This window comes from Epinephelus lanceolatus, chromosome 10 (genome assembly GCF_041903045.1).
Source record: "Epinephelus lanceolatus isolate andai-2023 chromosome 10, ASM4190304v1, whole genome shotgun sequence".
Classification (NCBI taxonomy): domain Eukaryota; kingdom Metazoa; phylum Chordata; class Actinopteri; order Perciformes; family Serranidae; genus Epinephelus; species Epinephelus lanceolatus.
The window spans coordinates 982259-1006838 of record NC_135743.1 but is presented as its reverse complement, the minus strand read 5'-3'; the positions used below and the strand labels follow the sequence as shown (position 1 = coordinate 1006838).

General features: G+C 46.2%; 1 protein-coding gene across 1 annotated transcript; it reads left to right on the top strand.

The window, feature by feature from the left end:
- The first annotated feature begins 611 nt into the window (after positions 1–611).
- On the top strand, positions 612–23786 carry tmod4 (tropomodulin 4 (muscle)). The gene is made up of 10 exons (XM_033641210.2): positions 612–770; positions 12742–12918; positions 13667–13823; positions 14533–14652; positions 21435–21527; positions 22166–22296; positions 22428–22535; positions 22742–22885; positions 23003–23147; positions 23385–23786. The coding sequence occupies exons 2-10, from the start codon at positions 12817–12819 to the stop codon at positions 23405–23407; spliced, it is 1023 nt and encodes a 340-aa protein (XP_033497101.1). The 5' UTR covers positions 612–770; positions 12742–12816; the 3' UTR covers positions 23408–23786.
- Positions 23787–24580: the final 794 nt, after the last annotated feature.

Here is a 24580-nt window from a genome sequence, read left to right as displayed (position 1 = left end):
TGAAGAAGACCCAAAGGCCCAAACGTCATCATCAGAATAAAAGAAATGCGTCAGAGTGTGTGACACTTGTTTTCTATGATCAAGTCTGCTGCCAGTGATCAGCACCTCATTATAAATCTTGTGCACTCAGGCCTCAAGCTGCAGACACAAACCTCCCTGCAGGGTGCACTTTGTGCGCCCACATTTTTTCGTGTATGCAAAAAAGATGCTCTTCTTTTCCACTGGAGCACCTGCACAGCACTGCATTACGTCACCCACCAGTGGGAGCGTTCATTGGTCCAGTGCAGTACATTCTGGTAGTTGTAGATGAGGAAAGCGAATGCCACAGCCTGTTGTCTCTGTTTTCTCTGGTCATTTAGCACCAGTTTCCACCAGTACTTGTGTTGTTACTGCAGAGACACAACAGTTTATGAGAAGAGCAACTTTCCAGCAGTGCAACACTTCAGAGACAGGAAGAGGTGCAGTGTGCAGCTCAGACCAGCAGGTGTCAGCCCTGCTCTCTGTGTGTCTGTCTGCTCTCAGTGTAACTAAATGGCTGATGAACATGAGTTCATGCCCCCCCCCAGCCAAAATAATAAAATGCTGACTTCTCAAAGTGCCGCTGGTCAGTATGGCTGTCTCAGCAGAGCCTGAAGCCTGACACACAGGACAGAGAGGAGGGGGGGGGGGGGGCAGAGAGTGAGTGAGAGACATAGAGACAGAGAGGAGGGGGGGTTTCTAACTGCAGGCTCTGCCTCTCTGAGGGGCTTCAGCACTGCGCTTCAGTGAAGGTGAGTGTGAGGCTGCTTCCTTCTCTCGCTCTCTGTGGGGTTTGTGGGGGGTTCCACTCTTTAAGCTTTCTCTCTGGGTTGCCTGTTTGGGGGGGTCCGTTTCCTATGTGTGTGCGTGTGTGTGTGTGTGTGTGTGTGTGTCTGAGGTGGGACAAAGCTGCAGGATGAATGACAGAAGCTGCTGAACTGTTGTCCAAAGATCAGATGTTTCTGTGCAGAAGTTTGGAGACTGGACTGAGTTTTGTTTCTGGTGCTGAGTTGAGTTTCCAGCTGAAACTGTGTGTGTCACCCTGTGGGAGGCTTCTGCAGCCCAAAACTGAAATGCTGTCGCTCAAATGAAGCTATCAGTGTGGTATGCGGAGGGGTTAAGCCGTCCAATAGCTGTTCATCGCTGTGCCGTTAATTCGTCACAGGGGATTTGGAGATGTTGTCTCAGGGGGGCTGCAGAGTTTGGACACTGGGAAGGAGGGTTAGGTTTGCCCTCCGCCTGCACACCCTGCCCAGTTAGGATCCATTAGTGTATGACATCTGTAAAGTGTGGACTTTACTGCAGATTCAGCTCAGTCACAGTGTGAAAACATGCCTTTGTGTTGACACACACCACCTGCAAACTGTCTGTGTGTCTGGAAAAATAATTCAGTTTATTGCTTCATTATGAATATCTGCTTCAGTGCGCTGCAGCTCGAACAAGCTCTCAGCTGAACTTAACTTCCAACTTATAAATTTCTGTTTGCAGCCAGTGTTCTCTCTCTGGGCCTCAGTGGTGCTCGATACCGTCTTTAAGGAGCAACCCAAGCCCTGGAGGATTCACACGGCTGGAAGTAGCTGACTTGTGAAGCTAAAATTAATCTGAGGGCAGATTTGGAATGTTACACTTGGGCGGTAAGATGTGGAGAAGGCAACCTGCAGATGGTGACAAATCTTCTGAGCTGTCAGGGTGCACCCAGGTCGTTTAAAAAAAATAATAAAATCTGCTGCCATTACACTCAGAAATAGACGAGCACCCTCCAAAGATGAGTGAAACACGAGGAATGACCTCAAAGTTTATTTTCTGCTCCTGTAAAATCAAACGCCCTGGCACAGGAGCGGCGTGTAAATCATTCCGGAACATTTATGAGTGTATAACCTTTGTCACTGTGAAATCTAAACCCTTGTAATGGTCTGTGCCTTATAAAACACACACTAACTCCTCACTGCTGCTTTTGACACAGAGTGGCTGCAGCTCCTTCATGGACGAGGACAAAAGACACTGAACGAGCTCACATGTTTTTACTGAACTCAAAATAAGAATCTTTTCTCACAGACTTCAGCAGGCGCTCAGTGCATCCTGAACTAGAATGAAGCATGAAATCTGTGAATACTGACCAAAGCACTCGCGCACTAAACTTAACATTTGGTTGTAGATGTAGGACAGAAGAATCTGAGCAGCTGTCCGTGAGATTTTTTACCTGTTCGCTGTAACTTCTGATGATGAAGCTCAGCTACACCTCACACAGTTAAAGTACAGTCACATTACAGTCCAGAAAATACTCTCTGCCTCACTTCTACTGAAACCTGACAAATTCAAGCATGTGTTTCCTGTTTTGGTGTGACCTCTGGCAGGTCAGAGGTCACCTCTGCTCAACTTCGACTGAACGGATGTTGAACAGTCGTCATGTGACCTGTTTAGAAATAGATTTTTTAATGTTGTTTGTGTCCAACTTCAGTTCAACAAACTGTAGCGTCCCTCCCACAGATTCACAATCTGGGGTCGCTCTGATTAATATTTATTCATTACCCTCGTGGGAACCGTGACATCACATCCTGTGTCTGAGCTGAGTGCAGGGCAGGGAGATTAGAAAGAGGAGAAGTCATAGCGTCATATCATCGGAGTAAAACACAGGCAGAGTGAAATCTGGTTAAAGGCTCAATAGTTGGCACTGTATCACAGAACATGTGGATGATTGATTTTTGTCACTGAGGCGTCTGCAGTCAGAATTGTACGTCGGCCGCCACCCATTCGAGTGTACCCAAAAAGTTCTGTCTGGCCGCGTGCACCCTAAAGGCCCACACACACTGAACTGACTTCTGAGAACAAGTGGTAACGAAGGCCCCCGTCACATCGCCTGATGTTGCCGTGTCTTGGTCAAAAAGTTGCACTGAACACACTGTGAGGACTCCAGGCCAATCAGCTCGTCCGTTCTGCTCCTGCTGAGAGGAAATACGTCTCCACAGCAGCAGACGGCGGTCGTCTGTATCCATCACTGAAAAAGGAAAACAGGAAGAGCGTCTTGATGCTAGTTAGCCAGTTAGCACATGAACAACACAATCAGAGCATATTTACCGTGAGCCAGTGAACAATAACACAAACCATCAGGAAACATTTCTGCTAAAGAGAAAAATAATCTGACCTCATGGAACAAGTTGGTTTGGTCTCACTCCCTCTGGACTGTAGCTCTTCCTTTACTCACTGACGCTCCTCTGCTCCTCACCTGAGCTCAGCTCACAGTCAGAGGGAGGTCATTCAATGACGCGCTCCTCCATTGCCGTTGCTGATTCAACAGGCTGATCCAGACAAATAAAGCTGATGGTGACAGATGAGGCTCAACGTAGAAGGACACACCAACTCGGGTGAAAGATGCTCATGGACGACCAAACGTTGACGGTCAGCTTGGTGTGTCAAGGCCTTACGAGCACCTGAGCAAACAACATCACTTTATTTCTAGCGCCATCTGCTGTAACCCTCCAACATCACAGCTGCAGTGCCATTGTGCGTGTGACTGTCATGGGGTCAGAGAGTCCCAGCCTTTAATATATAGCCTTGGTGCAGGGCCATTTCATGCAGCAGTGCACCGACACATCAGGGACACGTTCAGTCTCATAACAGGGTGCAACATGTGTCATTGAATTGTTGGCATTGAGGGTTGTGTTTGGGTGTGTCAGAGCTGTGACCCAATCAGCAGCGACCAGCAACGTGTATAAAAACCAAATTCATCTTTACTTTCTGTTTATAGATTTTGTGCTTATATGTTACACTTGCTTTGGCATTGTGACTTTTTGGACGGACCAAATGTACAGAGCTGTAAAGTTGTCCACCATGGTAGCAGTTAGCTGCTAGCTAACCGTAGCTAACTTGTTTGTCCATTGTTTGGTCTGTGACGTAATAGGTCAACAGGAAAAAGGTCCAATACTAACAAGCTGAAAGGGGGCATATCTCCACCTATCGTAGAGGAGTCGCACATACTTGGCTCAATAAATGGATTCCCCTCCCGTGCTTGTATACTGGGACAAGGACAGTAGGCCAGTTAGATGTCCTCGTCCAGCTGGGACTGTAGCTCCACTTCACTGTGACTGGACACACACTGAGTGTCTCCTTCACACAGACGTCTTTGCTGTTGGTTGAGGTCAGAGGTTCAACAAAGTTAAAATCCACATGCCACCAGAAACAAATATTTCATTCCCCACTCTGTTTACATTGGATGGAAGCGAACGTAAAATCACCTGTGCAGGTGTGTGTTGGGAGTGTGAGGCCTCTGACTCTCAGGTGAGCTGTGAGGTTGATTCATCTTCTGATCAGCTATTGATCCAGCTGTAAGTTGGTAAAATAAACTGAAGTGAAGCTCACACTCACAGAGCACATTTCTTACTGCAGGAGTTCAGTTTGCTCACACTCGGTTTAATTTCATCCAAGTTTAATCAAAGCCCACTTCAGTCACAGAATGAGCCCACAGCTCTCATTAAATCTAACTGAGCTGCCTGTTTAACTCTGTGTCCCCTCGTCCCCTCCCCCGCTCCCTCACCATCCCAGATAATTGTAATCATGACATTTATCTCAGGAGAATGTTAAAATGATTTACTGACTGTCGCAGTAATGATGAGAAATTCTGTTCTGGCGTGTTAAGAAGAGTCACACGTCGGTGGTGTTTGGAGAACATTAGACCTGTGACACACTGAGGGTAAAATCAGACCACCTGACACTCTCACACGCTTTGAATATTTAAAGATCATATACGTCGCTGACATTAACCCACCCCCCAATAAAAGCATAAATTTATGAGCAGGCTTAGAACAAGTCACGGCCATAACACAGACAGTGACTGCAGGTGCAGGACGAGCTGAGATTTAAACTGGAAAAAGAACGTCCGCAGCCAGCTGGCAGCAGCAGGTGACAGCCCTCCACTCCCAGTCTACTGTGGTTCATACAGAAATCCTGCTGGGACTGCTGGTGACAGATGCACATTCACAACCATCCAGTGTGTTTCCAGTGTGGTGGGAGGCTTCCTGCTCTGTGGAACGTGTCACACCAAATGTCACAACAAATGAAAAGACAGCGGAGGGCCGGGCTGTTTGTCAGCTTACCACTGAGTCATTTACTCTTATCTGTCACAGGCCACTCAGTTCACTGATAACGTAACCTTTGCTGGTGATAAACGTCCCCTCAGAATAAAAGAGTATCAATGTAATCTGGATTTATAGTCACAGTATGAGATGAGTAAACACTGTGCTCAGCGTGACGTTTGTCTGAAGCTGCACATGTGAAGGTATTCTTCGGCTCCTTGACTGGCAGGCTGCTGGTGTGCAGTTGTCTGAGCCTTCACACTTAGCTCGAGTGTCAGGAAACAGCCATGCATTTAATTCAACAATAAGCGCGGCTCAAAGGCTTGACTGCAGGCAAATCACATGAGCCTCGTTTGGATGGAGCCGTGGGTCACATTCACTTCTTAAGTCACACACTGCTCTCCAAGTTCAATACAGTAGAGAACAAACACACTGAGACACCGTCACACAGGAGATTTATGGGTTTATTGTCATCTGATACAGAGAGTTACTCTTTTTTTTAGCATTTTCAAATCAAAATGTTTCAGTTTGGGACGAGTTGCTGTCTGAACATGGAGATTTACATCATTTTTCCATAAAGCAGATTTAAACCAGAAAAAAAAATTAGAAATTGTATCCTGATAAACGACCACAGAGACACAGTATTTTTTATTTAAATGACATCATTTGATGCTTTTCTATAAGACACAGCAGGACACAGGGGCGTAAATATAGACAGTGCAGGCAGTGTGGTTGTACATGGGGCCCCATAGAGAGAGTGGGCCCTCCAACAATGTGTTGGGTGGAGAATGGGCCCTTATGAGTGATGGTCAACTTGGAAATCTGCCTGTGTTAAATTAAAATCAGTGCAATTCAGTATATATGCCCTTGAAAAATGGACACCCATCTCCATCATGTTTCTTTTCTTTTTTTGTAAAATCAACAGTATCTGTAACAAAAATTTAACAAACTATATGCTTATTCCAAATAAACTAAAATAAACTATTAAAATTGTTAAATTTAATAAATAATTTCTTATTTTCTTTGGTATTTTTTGTCATACACAGATATGCAGTGATGATTGTTGAAAATATGTATGTTGATGTCATCCAGTGTCAAGTCTCTGATCATGTGACGAGTCATGTACACAATGGCGTGCATTAGGCCCCATCATAAAGGTGCAGACACACCAAACCGACATCAAAGAACTAGCGGTGATGAAAGCCAACTGTTGCGTCGTCTACGTCGCCTCACGTCGCCCTGTGTCAGTTGCATTTGAACACACTACACGGACTACATCCGACGGCCAAGTAGCACGTACGTTCTGCGCCTGCGTGAGAGAGAGCGGAGTGAGAGAGTGGTACATCCTGTCAGCCGAGGGGTTTCCTATCTGTGCAGCCGAGCACCGCAGCACCTCCACGGACTATTACATCCAGACGGTCCCGGTGTTTCCTCCGCAGGCTCCACTTCACTCAGCTGCCCGATAAACCCGCTGCTTCTTCCCACTTTAACCTGAATAACAAACCAGGGCTCGGTGCTCCGGTTGGATCCAAACGGAGAGCCGGGGCTAGCTCAGAGACTAGCGGAGGCTAACTGGCTGTGCTTCCCTCCGGTCATGCTGCGGCTAACGCTCCGCTAGCCGCTCCCAGCTAGCTCCGGTTTGTTATTCAGGTTAAAGTGTGAAGAAGCAGCGGGTCTGTGGGGCAGCTGAGTGAAGTGGAGCCTGAGGAGGAAGCACCGGTTAGCCCCGGTTTCACTACAGGCAGATTCACTCGCTACAGGGGTGAGGAAATAAAACCTGAACAGCCAATCAGAGTGATCTCTCTCACCGACAAGCTCCGCCACCGAAAAACCGCAAAAACTAGGGCGACAGACGCTCACCGACGGCCCGACTTTGGTCGACGGCTGACCGTCAGCTTGGTGTGTCAGGGCCTTAAGAGCGTGTACTGGGCTACGTTACTCCCCTGGCAGGACCTCAGACTCCGACTAATGTAATGTTAATAACTCAAACAAAGAGTAAAATTTTTAGTGAAGCTCAAGTATGTGTTTCCCTTTCTCCTACCTTTCCTCACAGGAAGGTCAGAGGTCACCAGAGAGAGTTTTACACCTGGAGGTTTAATGGACAGGATTCACTGGTTTCTGTTTTTACACCCTTTCACCAGCCAAACTGAATCCAGGGTTCACTCTGGTTTTGCAAATGATCTTTGTCCACAGTGTTTTTTCTCACAGTCTGACACGTGGTCGCTACCTTTTCATAAAGTCCCGCCCTCACCTGCACGCTGCGCCCACAAACACCCCAAACACAGAAAATAAGAAGACAGTAATAAACTCCAGACAGAGCAGAGTCTCTGCAGATAAACACACCAGCACATACTGATGGTGGGTCAGAGGTGACGACTGAGACGCATCACTTGTCCGTGCAGTGTTTTTACGTCTCCATACCGGCTATAGTCACGGCCGGATGCATTCTGTGTTCCAGGTGTCCGTACGTACGTCTCATTCTCGTGAAGGCGACATCTCAAGAACGCCTTGAGAGAATTTCCTCAAATTTGGCACAAACATCTACTTCAGGATGATCTGATTAGAATGTGGTGGTCAAAGGTCAAAGGTCAGCTTGACTGTGACATCATCATGTTTTAACGTCATATCTCAGGAACAGAAGGGGAGACATTTGGTCAGATACTGAATTGGTGACTCTAATCTTGAAACTGTGCTGGTTGTATAGATCTTCTGTGTGTGAAGCATCCATGTTTTTCAACCTGAGGCAAACGACCACGAGGCGGTAATTCCAGTTTTGTAAAAATCATACATAGTGTACCTTTAAATGTCACCTCACCACATCACAAACTGAAATAAAAACACACAGACGTACCATGGAATCATATCTTGGTGGTTTTGTTGTCATGAAGGTCGTAGAGAGTTTTGAAATCTGACCTTTTACCTGATCGAAGCTGTGTTTCAGCTCGGAGGAGTGAAGGCCAATAAAACCTTTGATCCCTGATAAAAAGTGAGTCTGTGTAGAAATATCCTCCACCTGGTCCTCTGAGCTGCAGCCTCCTTCCTCTCATCCTCTAAATCTCCTCCATCTTCTTCTGAGTGATCCCTGTTTGTGTCATTGGCTTTACGCATTAGAGCCACGCGGTGTCGGCGAGGAGCTGCAGACACACAGGAGCGTTTTAACACGGTTTCTATTGTCTCAGTTATGAAGAGATATTTTTACAGAACTTGTATGTTTTTTTCATACGTTAAGAAAAAGCTTTGTATTTGTCATTTGTACAGGCCCTATGGTGACAGTAAGGGGTTCAAAACTGCTGTGGAGCTGCACTGACTACAACACCCATAATCCTCTGTGAGGGAGCCAATCACTGGCTCTTTAAGTACCTCTAAACTACAGGAAATGTGTTCCTTCAGCTCAGGCTCTGATTGGCTATCGAGGCCATAACAACAGCAGTGGAAGCTCCTATTGGCTCAGTGAGGTGTCAATCAAAAGGTCAGGAGCTGGCCTCCATCATGGCCGCCACCTGCTGGGTTTGTTTCCATGCAGGACAGAGACATGATGGATAATATGTGGAGAGATGTGAAGGTGTGAAAGGATGCAGCAGCAGCTGGTGGAGATCTGTGGATGGAGTCATGTGTTTGATTTAGATCATCTGGACTGTTGTCTGTGTGGATCATATCCATCTGTGGTTATAATAAGGCTTCATAGGTGAGTTACAACTGTTTGTTTGTGTGTTGTTTGTCTGACAGAAGTGTTTACTGAGCTGCTGTGGTGGTTGGATCTTGAGGTGGTCAGCATTAATAGCACTGTGAGGCGCCAAGCTTTCCAACAATATGTCATACGAGTAAACATCAACAGATACAGCTGCTGTTTTACACATTATGATTATCAAAACTCGCGTTAGCAGGGCCCATGGGTGGGCTGTCAGATTTCTCACAGTGCAGACTGTCTGTAGGACTGATTTAGGTTTATTTACTCTTATTACCTTTTTACTTTCTCTATCTATCTGCACTCATTTGTGTCCTCGTGCTGCTGCAACAACTGAGTCTGATTTTATTCATATCAAAATAAAACAACAGTTCACATCACGACTGAGTCTCAGCCGTGCTGCCTTCAAAGCCTCATGGCAGCTGTTAAATTCTGACAGACGGCTCAGTCTGTCTCAGGTCAAATGTCGATAATGGGTTTTACATGTGTTCATACATGACAAGTGAGAAATTCAAAGAGAGAACACGTCACAGATCCACACACTGAGATATCATTCTTTGATTCGTGTCAGGTATTGTTTTATCAGCCTGTGTGTGTGTGTGTGTGTGTGTGTGGGTGTGTGTGTGTGTGTGTCAGCCTTTGCTTCTTCAAAGGCCTGTTTGAGGATTAAGACTTGGTTTGAGGGTTCAGGTTACATTTAGGTTAAGGTTAGGTTTAGGGGCCAGGGAATGCATGATGTCAATGAGGGTCCTCACAAAGATAGAAGTACAAGTGTGTGTGTGTGTGTGTGTGTGTGTGTGTGTGTGCGCGCACGCGTGTCCTCTCTAATAAAGCGTAATCTGATCAGTGACATTGACCATCAGACGAACGAGGTTATGGTCACGTCGTTTGTGTTTCACTCAGGAGTTGTGTTTCCATGGCGACCAGGCTTCTGTGCTGTTGTCAAGGAAACCCGATCTCATGACTGTGGTCTCTCAGGACTGTATCAGGCCTTGACTTTGTACAGGAGGTTGATCCGTCACAGCAAACACAGGTTCATGGTTGAAACTAGAAACTCACTGACAGTTACAGAGATTGTTCCTAGATGTGAGTGACTGCAGGACGATCCACGACACGCCCTCCGCCTTAAAGCAGTTATTAGATTTTAAAACTTAGCCCTTGATGTTTGAAAGTTTTCACTGTTGTCGTGCAAACGCTTCTTTTTTGGCCAAATTCGACATAGAATAAAGTGATTTTGATGAAATATCACCATTTTAAGATCAGATTTGGTTTTTGTTTTCTGACGGAAGCGTTCTTCTTCTGGTGTACGTCCTTAGACCTTCAGCGTCGTTGAGACAAACCAGTCCAGTGTTTCATCGTCCGTCCAGGTCAATTAGACCACGATCACCATTTGGTGGCTGGTGTTTGGGGCAGCTGGTTGTTGTGTGTTCCACAGTTTGTAGTGGATCCCCACATTCGCAGTGGGCACTGTCAGTGAGACCCCATTTTTGCATCATTGCCCCAAAGTGTCCTTTGCCCGTCCTCAGGCGGTTGAGGGTTGTCCATAGCTTTCAGGGCAGGTGCTGGTTGGGAACATCTGTGGGGTCTTCGATATAGTGGTAGAGCCTTGATGGTCCATCTTGCCTTGACCCAGGCAGCCTTGGAGGTTTTAGATGATGTTGTACGGAGCAGTTCTTGGGCGTGTGTAGCGAAGGGGTGCCTGGACGCAAGCGCTCATGTAAATAGATGGGATTCACTCGTCTGGACCTTTCAAGCGAGGGCCAGCATGGCTGCTTCTCATCTGACCTCTGCTGGAGCGACACCAGCGAGGAGCAGGTGGTCTGTTTGGGTGGCTCGTAGACATCCGCAGACAGTCCGCAGGGCGGCGTTGAATGCAGTGTCCAGCTTCTTGACATGGAGGCTGCGGCACCAGACTGGAGCACAGTACTCTGAAAACACCAAGGCCTCGGTGTCTTTAATAACATCTGTTTTTACAGTTCCTGGCTGTGATGATGTCATTTTGGCAACATGTTGAAAGAAAACAGATTCTTAAAAATCTGTGGTAAAATAAACACAAAATGAAACCATTTAAATTTGCATGATTGTCCCCTGAGCCAAAGTATAAAACATAAGTCCCTCCCAAATGATTAAAACTTATTTGTCATGCCTCCCCTTTTTGCACCACCTCCTCTGCTCATAAATAACAAACAGTCCCTAAGAATTTGTTGTGTTTTCAGAGCACTGTATTCTGGTGAGAAGCCTCTGAAGCAGCAGGAAGTATCTGCTCACTGTTTAACTCCTGAAACTTTGTATGTCAAAGCCCTCACAAGAGCATCAGTATGAGATGTGCAGAGTCAGCCAGTGTGCCGGTTCAGACCCTGTGATGGGCCAGTTCTGGCCTGCAGGCCACATGTTTGACACCCCTGTGTTAAATGGTTGTTTCTCCAGTAAATAATTTGTGCTGTGACATCATCGATCGTGCAGAGAGGTGTGATTTCTCTGAGTTTGGCGAACTGGTGCAGAGTTGCATGGAGTCTTGTTGCCATCACAGATCTCAGATGTTGCTGGTTCCTGTGGTTACAGACGCTGCAGGCTGAATGAAGCCACACTGTGTGACCTGAGCTGTGATGGGTTTTCTTCTCTGGCCAAGTTGGGATGAAATTTGGACTGAAAAAGAAAACATGGAGCTCACAGACCTGATAGCTGCATTACTCACACTGTGGCCCTCACTTATCTCTGAGGGACTGTCTACTTCCTGGTTTGAGAGAACATGTGCTGTATCAACAGGCTGTTTGTCGCTGTGTGTTTTTCATCACTGGGTGCAGATATGTTTCGGGTGTGTCCACTACTGTATGAGCGAGTGTCGGTCACTGATAAATAAGGGACTGCACTCTCCCTCCTCTCCTCTCTCCATCCTGCTATTTTTAGTGTGTGTGTGTGGTGAGCTAACGGTTTAGAGTTACAGTCACTTTCTTCACCTCTCTGCTTCGCTCTGCCTCTCCGCCTCTCAGACTGCAGCCCATCAGTGGGTGGTTTTCACCTCCCGCGTGTTTTAAGGTGAAAATGAGGCTTATCTAAGTCCGTGTCCTGGAGGCCGCGCAGCATATTAAACACACCACCCTCCTGAGTACTGCAGATTTATTATCGGAAATGAATCTATTATTATCATCAGCACATTATTGAAGCTCTGTGAAGCAGCCGATAAGCTCGATGACGATCATCAAACTGTTTGGCAGGGACAGTGGTACTCCAGGGAACCCCCCTCCCCCAGGTAAAATGAGGACAGAGATATTTTTCATTTTGTCAAACAGTTTGAAAACGAGGCGGCGTCCTGCTGTCTGACCGTGAGCTTCATTCGACTGCTGATACATCACAATACAAACACAGTGTGGTATGATACCGTTCACTACTGTATAACATACGATACTCTGTCAAAGGTTCAGTGTGTGACAGCCAGAGCATCAAGATTAATTCATTTGCTCAGGACGCCATTATTACCCTTTATCTTTACACAGAGAATGATGTCACTTCCTGTGTGGAGAAAAAGCAACTGTTCGCTAAAAGACACCAATGTTTGCCAACATTTTATTCCAGAGACTGAGCTGCTGGTTGACACCGCTAGCTCTGTCAGCACTGTTCATGGAGTTAGCATCGTTAGCAGCTAGCTGCCAGCTCAGCAACCTCCATGTTGAGAGCCATATGCAGACAATTCACACACAGAATTTCACATGGAGCCCCTTTCAGTGTAGAATGCAGCGTAACACACAACAGCATGATATGACATTATACGAGTACTACACCATTAACAATATGTTGCGCAGTACGATACAGACACAGTAAGATGTAACTTTATTGACAGTAACTGTTTTGTAGAAACAAAGGTTCAGACTGAGTGAAGTCTTCAGGCTCTTAATGAGCAGACGACACAAACACCAACCAGAGTAACTGACTGTGCTTCTCCTCTGTCTGTCTCCTGTCTCCTCCTCACAGTGCCCTCTCGCCCAGGGGTGTGCTGCGGTGTGTATGAGTGAGTGTGTGTGCATGTGAGCCGGACCCTCAGGAGCCATGTCGGACCCCAGGGATATTGACGAGGATGCCATCCTCAAGGGCCTCAGTGCTGCGGAGCTGGATCAGCTGGAGTATGAGCTGCAGGAGATGGACCCCGAGGTAACGAGGAGGAGCGCTCCTTTTGTCTAACCCCGCCAGGTGGTCGCCCTCAGGTCACTGTCTCCGCTGCCGCAGGGCCTCAGTGGTCAGATCTGGTGCCTGAGCTCCAGAAGCCCTGCAGTTTTTGTTCCCTCAGGTCTGCGTGGTGACGCTTGTTAAGTGTCAGTGAAACAAAAAGCTGCAGGATGAAGGAGCTCAGAGATGAGACATGTTGTAATGTTTCCCCTCAGTGGGCCCACGCAGTCATTAAATGAGTTACATACAAGAAGAGAGCAGCGAGAGAAGGAGGGCGAAAGATCAAGTGAAGGATGCAATCAAGCGGCTCTCTCAACCAGTGACACAAGTGTTGCCAAAACAAAACTTCCCAAATTAAAATGATGAGAGAAAATGCTTCAGACGAGTGCAGAGACTGGTCTGATTCAGCTCGCCCACACACACGTTCCAAACTCTGTCACACGTGTTGTTAGTTTCACCCTGAAAACAATGCAAACTGCTTTAACCTGCAGAACCATGAACGCACCTTTATACAAACAGGTCTCAGTGAATACGTCATAGAGTCAACAGACAGGTCTTAAAGAGGAGCATCAGTCAGCAGTCAGTGATCAGAGCCATGAAAACATTGCACCTACATTTGAAACTTTTTCCCCTGACTCTTTATTCAGGCTCTGAAACAACAGTGAATCCATTCTCTCATGTTCTCTGCTCTTAATGGCACATCAACATAACATTTGACCTCCTGTTCTCCCAGAATGCCATGCTGCCCGCTGGCCTCCGACAGCGTGACCAGACGAAGAAGAGCCCGACGGGGCCATTTGACCGCGACGCCCTGCAGCAGCACCTGGAGAAGGAGGCCATGGAGCACCCGGACAGGGAGGACCTGGTGCCCTTCACCGGGGAGAAGAAAGGTGGGCGAGCAGGCGTCCTGTCAGTTAGATACACCGCCAGAAAATGTCATCTCATGTTTATCTAACAACAAGGACCTGCAGCTGCTTGAATCCCCACAGACCCTGTCCCGTCTCCCTCAGAGAGCCGGGCGGTGTTATGCTCCGAGCTGCACCGCTGCACAGCAGCTCAGACTCTGACTCTCAGCTCTGTGTGGGGTTTTTGCAGCTCACTGAGTTTCAGGGTCATTGCCATCACAGTCCCACAGGCTGACGTGTCCAGACCTGCAGCAGGAACAATGTGGCTCTGAATATTTGCACTGTAGTTCCTGTGCAGCTCATCTGATACACAGAAAAGCAAACAGGGACACACGTCACGTCTGTCCTGTCTGAGAGCAGTTCTTGAAATTGAAGATGAATGAAGAAATAAAAAGATAAGAAAGCTCCAGTGGAAAACACAGAGTTTATTAGAGCTGCTCCACAAATCTGGATAAGCCCCGGCTTACTGGTGTTTTGGGAAACATGATCCGAACGGAGCTTTTACCAAAACACAGACACATTTACAGGTTAAAATATTCAGACTGAAGAAAACCCATTAAAACAGACTGATACTGAACACTGACTGATTCTATGTGCTTGTGTCCCCTCTCTCTGTCTCACACTTTGTTCTTTCTTATTTCTGACTGTCTTCATCTCTGGTTTTATCCCTGAACTCATTTCTCTGTCTCTCCAGGAAAAACCTTCGTGCCCAAGGCAGCACCAGAGATTCCCAAACACGAGCAGGTGATCCTGGAGCCGGAGCTGGAGGAGGCTCTGAAGAACGCCACCGACGCAGAGATGTGCGATATCGCAGGTTAGACAAACATCACTGGGTGTTATCACTGTGATTAACAGCAACAGCAGCAGCTCTCGATCCATCCATTCATCCATCCATTCATCCCAGGCTGAGGCCTTTCCCAGCATGCACTGGGCAAACACGGCCTGGACAAACACACACTGTAGATAAACTGTGTATTGAAAAGATGGGACAGTTCTACTGGAACCATTCACAACGTTTCACCATGAAAATGGAAAAATAACCGTTGTAATGTGAATCAAACCGAACTGAACCAAACTGAATCAAACCAAACTGAACCAAACTGAATCAAACCAAACTGAATCAAACTGAACTGAACCAAACTGAATCAAACCAAACTGAATCAAACCAAACTGAATCAAACTGAACTGAACCAAACTGAATCAAACTGAACCAAACTGAATCAAACCAAACTGAATCAAAACAAACTGAACCAAACTGAATCAAAACAAACTGAATCAAAACAAACTGAACCAAACTGAATCAAAACAAACTGAAACTGAATCGCTTGGTGAAAACAAGGCTTTTGATTTGATTGACTGGAGACCCTTTTCATGGCAGACATTTTGACTTGTCAAAGCATAAAAAACCACACGTGAAACTGACTTTGTTAAGTAAACCATGGCAGTGAGCCAACACACACACTCACACACACACACACACACACACACACACACACACACACACACACACGCACACCAGCACTGCTTCAAACCAGCTGAGTGTGAGTCAGAGTGAAGTGGACACTACAGGACAGAAACTACCTGATAGTTTGTGACTAAATCAGCTCCTGTAATGGACCTCATTCACAGCAGACATTTTGTCTCATCATAAAATCACAGGTGAAACTGAAGACATTAACGAGGGCTTCATTCCATTAAGTGTATTAGTAAGCTGTTCCAATGAGCCTGAGTGCACGATACCAGGATGTACTCTAAATGGAACGCAGCCATCATTAATGATGTGCTTTTCTTACTTTGACATGTCAAGTATCTGCTGTATAAAAGGTCTGTTGGTCACACTAAGACGAGTGTGGACGTGAAACCATAACAAAGGCAAGCAGCCAATCAGCAATCAAAGGGGCCATCGTCATGGTTACAGTGTGCATCAGGTTTCTGGCATCATAGCTCATCACAATGAGCTGGATCAGTATTGAAATATTAACAGATTAGATCACTGCTGGCTGTTGTGAATGGGATGAAGTGAATAAAACTGATGCTGTGTGGCGGAAAAACATTTTCTGATTCTCACACACACACACACACACACACACACACACACCCTCCAATCAGCACGTGTTACTCAGTTATGTTTCTTTTATTTTAGTACTATGAATAAATCCCAGCTCAGTAATAAGTGACGTAACAGCTGGCTGCAGGACTGAAGACTGAGGCTCATCTCAGAGGAACACTGTCGCTCCTCGTGTTAGAATACAATAGAAATTTATTGTCATTGTTCCAGAAGAAAACAATGAAAAACAGTTTGGCAGAATTGCAGCAGCAAACATCATATATACATTCATTCATAAATAAAATAACAATAAAAAGAGATTAAAAGTGCAACTCGTGCAGACAGTTCAGTGCAATTTGGTTCAGTGCACGTCACTGGATATCAGGGGTGATGGCAGTAACAGCTCATGGGTAGAAGCTCTTACTCAGTCTATTTGTTTTGGTTTTTATTGTCCTGTATCTTCTCCCAGAGGGCAGAGGAGAAAACAGAGAATGTCCAGGGTGTGAATGATCTTTGGAAATACCACTGGCTTTCTTTTCCAGTCGGCCAGTGTAAATGTCTGTAAGTGACGGCAGTGGTGATCCAGTAACACGCTCAGCTGCCCTCACCACCCGCTGAAGATCCTTCTTGTTCTCCTCTGTGCAGCTGGAGAACCACACAGTGCAGCAGTAGGTCAGGATGCTCTCTCTATGGCTGCCTGGTACAAGTTGGTGAGCAGGTGATGAGAGGTGTGAGCGTATTTTAACTTCCTGAGGAAGTACAGTCTTTGTTGGGCTTTCCTCACCTGGTGTGAGATGTGTGTGGTCCAGGTGAGGTCGGCTGAGATGTGAACACCAAGGAATTTGAAGCTCTCTACCGTCACGACCTCCTCCCCATGAGTGGAAAGGGCAGAGTGCTCAGTGCATCTAGATCTTCTGAAGTCCACTATGATTTCCTTGCTTTTAGTGATGTTTAAGTCCAGATTATTTTGAGAACACCAGTTTGTCAAGTGCTGAACCTCTTCTCTGTAGGCTGCCTCGCTGTTGTTTGATGTCTGGCCAACTATGGTGGTTATCAGTCACACCTGATCTTCTCCTGCCGAGACACGTCTCCTCTCTTCCTGTGATGTCATCAGTTTGTGCTGGTGAACACACACACACACACACACACACACACACACACACAGCTGAGTGTTTGATCTCAGAGTTCCATCATACAGACCCAGTCATCTCTTTACTGTGTCGGCTTCATGTTGTTCACTCCACCCTGAGACTGAGCTGAGTGTCACAGGCCAGCGGACGGGGACAGACATGAGACGGGCTCCAATTCCCCGCGCTCAGCAACACAGGAATAAATAAGCCTGCCCCCGTCAGAGGGTGGGGGGGGCATGGGTGCAGTGGGGGCAGGGTGGAGGAAACATGGGGACGGTGGGGTAACGGCCATGACACACCAAGCTGACGGTCGACCGTTGGTGAGCGTCTGTCGCCCTGGTCTTTGCACCGTTGCCCCTCGTCGGCCCCTGATGGCTTTTTACAGCCGATTCAGCCTGTTGAGTGCCGGCGTCTGGCCATGGCGGAGCCTGTCAGTGATTTATCCATTTAAAAACCTCTCTGATTGGCTGTTCAGCTCAGCTGGTGATGAGAGTTATTTCCTCTCATGCAGTTGTAGAACGTTGGTGTCGGCTATCCGTCGGCTGTCATCTGTGTGGTGTGTTCAAGTGCAACTTTTTAGCTGAGACACGGTGATGTGAGGCGACGAGGAAGAGGCCTTAGTCACTGCTCAGTCTCTGGAGTCGGCGTGGTGTGTCTGGGCCTGACAGATCGTGTATCTGTTGGAAACAGAGCAGGCAGAAGCTGCTGTGGTCACTGACAGACCAGCCTTAGTGTTTCATGTTTCCTGAGGCTCAGAGTCAGTTTAATGTGACGAGCTGCTCTTTATTTTAATATGACCTCATCTTAGATCTGACATTTTATTCATGTTGTGTAGACTAGCTTTATTCCTGGATCACCAACATGACAAACAGAAAGTCTAACTGTCGCTGAACGCAAATAAAAATGAGCCATTTGGTTCAATCTGACTCAGTGACATCATCACTGAATGTTCAGTAAACTCCGCCCACATTACTCACTGTTTCTGTTCCATTCTTCCACTGCTGCAGTTCACAAAATGCTAATGCTAATGCTAATGGTGGTAGAGTCACAATTTTTTCACACCACAATTTTGTCTGTCTGAGAAGACAACCACTGGTATTATAATAATGCTAATAATGATAATAACTTTATTTATAAAGCACATTTGAAAACAGAGTTTATGAAGTGCTTCAACAACCAAAACAAAAGCAGACATGTGAAACAGACATGTGAAACAGACATGTGAAACTCAGAGGGCAAAATAACAACAGAAAGTCAAACATGAGCCAGACAGAAACCAGGGTAGAGTCTGGGCAGCAGGCTCAGCAAAGTATTCTCCTCAACAGTATTTCCCAGCTCCTCCTGGAGGACCCCGAGGTGTTCCCAGGCCAGATGAGATCTATAATGCCTCCAGTGTGTTCTGGGTCTGCCCCGGGGCCTCCTACCAGCTGGACCAGGAGGATCCTGATCAGATGTTGAACCACCTCAACATGAAGGAGCAGCGGCTCTACTCCGAGCTCCCTCCAGATGTCTGACTCCTCCCCCTATCTCTAAGGCTGAGCCCAGACACCCTACAGAGGAAACTCATTTCAGACACTTGTATCTGTGACCTTATTCTTTCAGTCACTACCCAGAGCTCATGACCATAGGTGAGGGTTGGGACGCAGATGGACCAGGAAGTAGAAAGCTTTGCCTTCTGGCTCAGCTCTTTGATTCAACTGTGAAAAACAAACTATTTTAATTTTGGCAGGGTGAGCAGAGGAGGCTGTGATGGTCCTGACAGCTGACAGCATCACCTACAGGTCCTGCAGTCTGTGTACATATGTGTTGATCAGATTACTGTGTAGCTAGCTGCAGTAGAGATGCACATTGTTTCATGTTTGGGGGTTTGAAAAGGTAAAAAAAGGCACTGAGCAGCGCTCTGACTGCAGAGTCTGTTTGGTCTGTGGACTCTGAAGCTTTGTCCCTGATGAATAACAGAATAGAGATGCAGGAGGAGGTTTGTGGAGCGGGATCAGAGGGTACAGAGAGGAGCTGCAGGGAGACGACTGGCTTTAACACAATTATCTGATACCAGCGTCTCTCTGTACCTCACCCCTGAGTCAGAAATGAGGTTAAATTAAATTGTAAAGTGTGTTTCCTTTATGGAGCGTGATGGTTTGGACACAGTCACACTGGTGTGACAGGTCGGACACAGAGGCAGAGCGGGGAGCCTGTTTGTGCGCCTTCGTCAGCCTGTCTGTCAGAGAGATGGCCGATTTAACCCTGGACAGAGTCCAGCCGAGGATTAAAGCTCAGTTAGCCTCTGTCACTCTTTGTTTGGCCTTTTGGCAAACACACTGAAAGGGCGGCTGAATGTGCGGCCGACCCGCTTCATGAGCTCACAGAGACAGAGTCGCCCTGCTGACTTAATTTCCACCTTTTATTTATATCACCATGTTTCTATATCCAGCTTTTTACTGACTGCAGTCTAGTTTGTGCTGTAAAGCTACTGTGGGTTATTCTGAGGGCCAAACCGGATGACGGGGGTGTTTATGGTTGGTCCCCCCCCCCCCCCCCCCCAAAAGCAGGCAGCTGTCTCCTCACAAGGCCCTTCCCATGGTCCCCCACACCGGGTCAGGAGCCGCTGACGGGAAGGAGGAGGAGGGGTGGAGGAGGAGGGGTGGAGGAGGAGGGGTGGAGGAGGAGGGGTGGTGTCCCTGTGTGTGACACAGTTAGGCAGGTTAGAGCCAGCAGCTCTGCCCCCTGCTGGTCACACACTGCAACAACAGGAGGAGAAAGCTCAGTGAAGGTTGAACATTTTATGTCATACATCCTGGACTCAGAAACTTTAATGACTTTTGCAAATTAGTGTAAAACAATCAATAAACAAACCAACAACAAGAGAAAGAAACAAAACAAAACAAAGCAAAATGAAACACAGCAGGTGGTGAGACAAAGAAAGAAGATTACACATAAGTTATCCGACAGGTTACAGGGCACTGACATGTGACACCATGACACAGTTAACCTGTTAAACCAGGGTGTCAAACATACGGCCCGGGGAACAGAACCGGCAAACTACATGACTTTGCACACCTAATATTGACACACTTGGAGCAGTTTAAACAGTGAGCAGATACTTCATGTCACCCCGACCACGACCAGAACACAGCTCTCTGAAATAACAATAAAAACCTCCTGTGGTCAGATTTAAAGATATGAAACATGCAACATGTTGTCAGCCAGCAGCTTCAGAACAAAAGAGTCTGTATCAGACTTTTATCTTAAACAATGTGGGTGGAGCCCTGCTGCTGAGGCACCGACAAACCTAACGACTGTAAATGGTTCATAAGGCAGAGGATGACTTCACCTGCTTCTTCAACAGCTTCACTGTAGTGGAAAATTATGAGGAAAAACACACATCATGAAAGTGAGCAGCAGAAAAAACGGAGACATACTGTTGAATTTCCAGATACTTTCCTGACGATCTCGCCAACTGTTCATTTTCTGTTTGTAAATGAACGTCTTTACACTAAAAAAAGGAAAGTTTGAAGGGGTTCATATTCACAGGTTATGATGCAATGATTTTACGTGTCTAGACTTGAGCTCAAGCTGGGCTGTATGTGGCCCATGGACTAAAATCAGTTTGAACCATTAACCTTTGACTTTAATTCTTCAGTCAGACGAACGACTGGTTGCCAGATTTTCTTACACAGTCCGTCTCTGTTTGACAACCTGAATCTAAATGTAAAACATCACATAAATTCTTCAGCCACAAATCAAATGTTCTCAGATTTCCACAATTGCAGCAGCAGTTTTCTCACTCTGTGTGGACAGAGAGACGACCTGAGCGTTATACCTGTCCTTCACTCTACCTGGCTCAGCACCCCAACCAGTGCGGTTAAAGGGGCAAAAACTCCTTCTTAAAAGACTTTGCAAAGAAGTCAAATAAATGACCCCAAAAAGTTTGCAGCCTGTGGCTCTGCAGGACTTTGTGAGACAGAGGTCCTTGATCTTTTGAACATTTCACACAGAGGGTGAAGCATCTTTATATTTTTTGTAGTCTAGTGAGAGAGAGGTGCAACCTGTGAACAACTCTGAATTGTATCAACACATTTATGGAGCTACTGTGAATATTTTCAGGTTCCTCACACTTCATGTGTAATCTGAATTCTTCCTGCCAGTTTTCCTGAAGATGGACATTTTAACTGTTGAAGAATGTTGTAAAAATCTTTAGTTTTTAACTAAAGCGTGAAGCAGCATGACGAGGTTCACACTCAGAAACATTTTGGTTTGCAGATGCAGCCGTGTGCATGACTCTGTGTCGGGGTGTGTTTCAGTGCAGCAGCAGGGACAGTAACAACAAACACGACAAGAGCTCAGTCGAGGACGAGCAGCGGATCAGATATCAGATATTTTTATCCTGTATTCATTGTGATTGTCTTCCTGTACTCGCAGCTATCCTTGGAATGTACACACTGATGAGCAACAAGCAGTACTACGACGCTCTGGGCACCACGGGAACCATCGCCAACACAGAGGGCATCAACAGTACGTATCACGTCATTTCAACTACAACTTCATCTGTTCATTAGTGAAGATGATTCAGAAACTAACACTGAACATGATCAGAGTCTTAATTTTGATTTGATATCTCCTTATTTAACTTTAGACTTTAATTTGTTGACAGCTGATGAGACAAAATCAAACACATTTAAGAAGCCGATAAATATTGTGCTGAACAGAAACTGACTGTGTGTGTTTGTAAATAAACTACACAAACAGAAAAACTCAAAAACTTCATGGACGTCTTTGAACATCGTGACGCAGGCTGCAGCATGTTGAGGTTTTTCGTCATGTTTGTGTCATTTAAATAAGGAGGATGTTTTCTTAGACGGACAGTTCACCCCCAAATCAAACTACATATTTTTCCTCCCAGCTGTGGAGCTGTGCATCAGTCTGGATAGTTTAGGCGTGAGTTACAGAGTGTTGCAGATATCGGCCGCAGAGATGTCTGTCTTCTCTCCATTATAATGAAACTCCAAAAAAAAAATCAACATCTCTTTACAGAAATCATGACCTGGTTACTCGACCTTGTTGTGAGCAGTTTTATGTAGGAATTATTTTCTTTGATCGGCCGTATCACAGCGCAGAGGGAAGCCTTAGCTGTGATGTCATGTCTCCTGCAGGTGTGGTGAAACCTGATCCGTTTAAGATCTTCCCTGATGAGCCGCCGAACCCCACCAACGTGGAGGAGACCCTGGAGAGAATCCACAACAACGACAGCAGCCTGACTGAAGTCAACCTCAACAACATCAAGGTCAGCTGAACAGGAAACACTGAGACGTCAACAGGTTTCTGAAAATGGTTCAACCTGACGTCATGTGTCGATGAGATTCATCGTGTGTGTGTGTGTGTGTGTGTGTGTGTGTGTGTGTGTGTATGCTGCAGGACATTCCCATCCCCACTCTGAAAGAGATCTTTGAGGCGATGAAGGGAAACTCTCACGTGGAGTTTCTGAGCATTGCTGCGACCCGCAGTAACGACCCTGTGGCCTATGTGAGTACACAGATATTCTCAGTGAAGCATATTCTGACGTCATACGGAGATATTTAAACATGAGCAGTCGTACGTCTCTCCCATCTCGACCTGTTAGCTCCCTTCTTTATGACTGAAGCTCTGTTTCCTCATGTGATTAATATGTTTGCGTCCTTGGGTGAGTTTTCTTTCTGTGGACGTACATAAACTGTTCATATGTGCACCAGGCGTGTGCCGAGATGCTGCAGGAGAACACCAGCTTGCAGAGTCTTAATATCGAGTCCAACTTCATCACTTCAGACGGCATGATGGCGGTCATCAAAGCTATGGCCAACAACGCCACGCTGGTGGAGCTCAAGATTGACAACCAGGTCTGAAACACACGACTCAAAGTGTGTCTGCCACTGTGGACACTGATGGCTGACATGTTTGTGTGTTCTGAGTTGTTACACCTGTGACCCTGTGACCCTGTGACCTTTACCCCACAGAGGCAGAAGCTGGGAGACTCAGTGGAGATGGAGATCGCCTCCATGTTGGAGAACAACTCCAGCATCCTGAAATTCGGCTACCACTTCACCCAGCAGGGTCCCCGCGCCAGAGCCGCCATGGCCATCACACGAAACAACGACATGCGTGAGAAACGCTCTGAAAATCATTCTGAATGTTCACGTACAGTTACAGACAGATACCAGTAAAGATCAGGGATGATTAGTGTGTCAAACCCAGCTGACACTGAATCATTATAAGCGTTAAATGTGGACTGAACTACAGACCTGTGAGCTTCATTTTTTGGCATTAACACGTGTATCTTGAGTCGCCATCTTTTCGTCTGATTACTGTTATTTTGCGTCATCTTCCCTCTGTCCGCAGTTCGCCAGCAGAGATTAAGATGAAGTCAACACAGAGGAAACAGAAGAAGAAGAACCAGACGCCTCCGACAGCCTCGTGGCAGCTTTCTCAGTGTGCAGCGCCGTGTGGAGCCGAACGACTCCTCCCAGATGAAGCTGGGTCGCTGTGTGCACGGTGCAACCCGCCTAACATACATTTCATTTCATTTAGTGCGGCCGGCTTTGTGTAGACTGCTGAATTCATCATAAAGGCATGTATAGGTCACAAGCAAAATGTGAAGTGTCTTTTTTTTTGTGCTTTTAGTTTGTGCATCGCCAACATCATCCCGACAAAACGTCATTCATAAAAACATTTTCAATGTGGTGCCATCTGTGGGAAGAAATCAAACTGTAAATACTTTAAATAAAAATATATCTTCAAGTATTTTTGTAAATGTTTGGAAAGTTTTAATTTGACTGTTTCTGCACCTCAAACAAACATTTTATATTTTTATGCCTCCATGCAGGCGATAGTCATAGCCGGAGGCGTTATGTTTCTGAGTTGGCACAAACATCTGTTTTTTACTCTTTAAACTAATCCAGTGAGGCTGATTCATGGATCACACATCAGACTCAAGGCGACAGGTTGTATAAAATAATGTGTGTGTCATGTCTCCAGCAGTGTGTGACAGGTTTAAGGGCTGATTTACGAGCACACACTCACTGATCATCATCTGAAAAGCTCAACATCTCTCTATTTATGCTCTCAACAAATAACTAATGTGAGCCAACTAGGATTTGTCCCCAGGTTCATTGTAAACTCTGACTTATCCATGTGACTGTTAAGAAGCAGAAACATAACTTGTTTCTTCATGTGCAACATGTTAGGCTGCGAGCGGAGCTAGCTGCTAACAGCCACCGCTGCAACTAACAGACTCCACAGATCCATTCAGCAGCTCCACCATCCACAGTCAGACACACATGGCTGATTATTTACTGCTAAATTACAGCTCACAACTCGCACCAACCCAAACATCCTGGTGCAGACTATTTACTGGAGTTTACCAGCCTGTCGCTCATCAGGCATCTGAAGATCATTACAAGCTGTCAGTGTCCGACAGTCCACCACCAACATTTAGTCTCGTCAGTGAAAGTCAAACATAAATTTCATCTTAGTTTTTACTGTAACGATCTATTTTAGCTCGTCATCGTCTTGTTTTTGTCGTGGAGAAAGGTTGT

Excerpts from the sequence above, each read along its gene's own strand:
- tmod4 (XM_033641210.2), top strand. The coding sequence starts at position 12,817 with ATGTCGGACCCCAGGGATATTGACGAGGATGCCATCCTCAAGGGCCTC. Across the intron at positions 12,919-13,666 it reads TGCAGGAGATGGACCCCGAG|AATGCCATGCTGCCCGCTGG; the intron begins GTAACGAGGAGG and ends CTGTTCTCCCAG. Across the intron at positions 21,528-22,165 it reads CAACACAGAGGGCATCAACA|GTGTGGTGAAACCTGATCCG; the intron begins GTACGTATCACG and ends TGTCTCCTGCAG.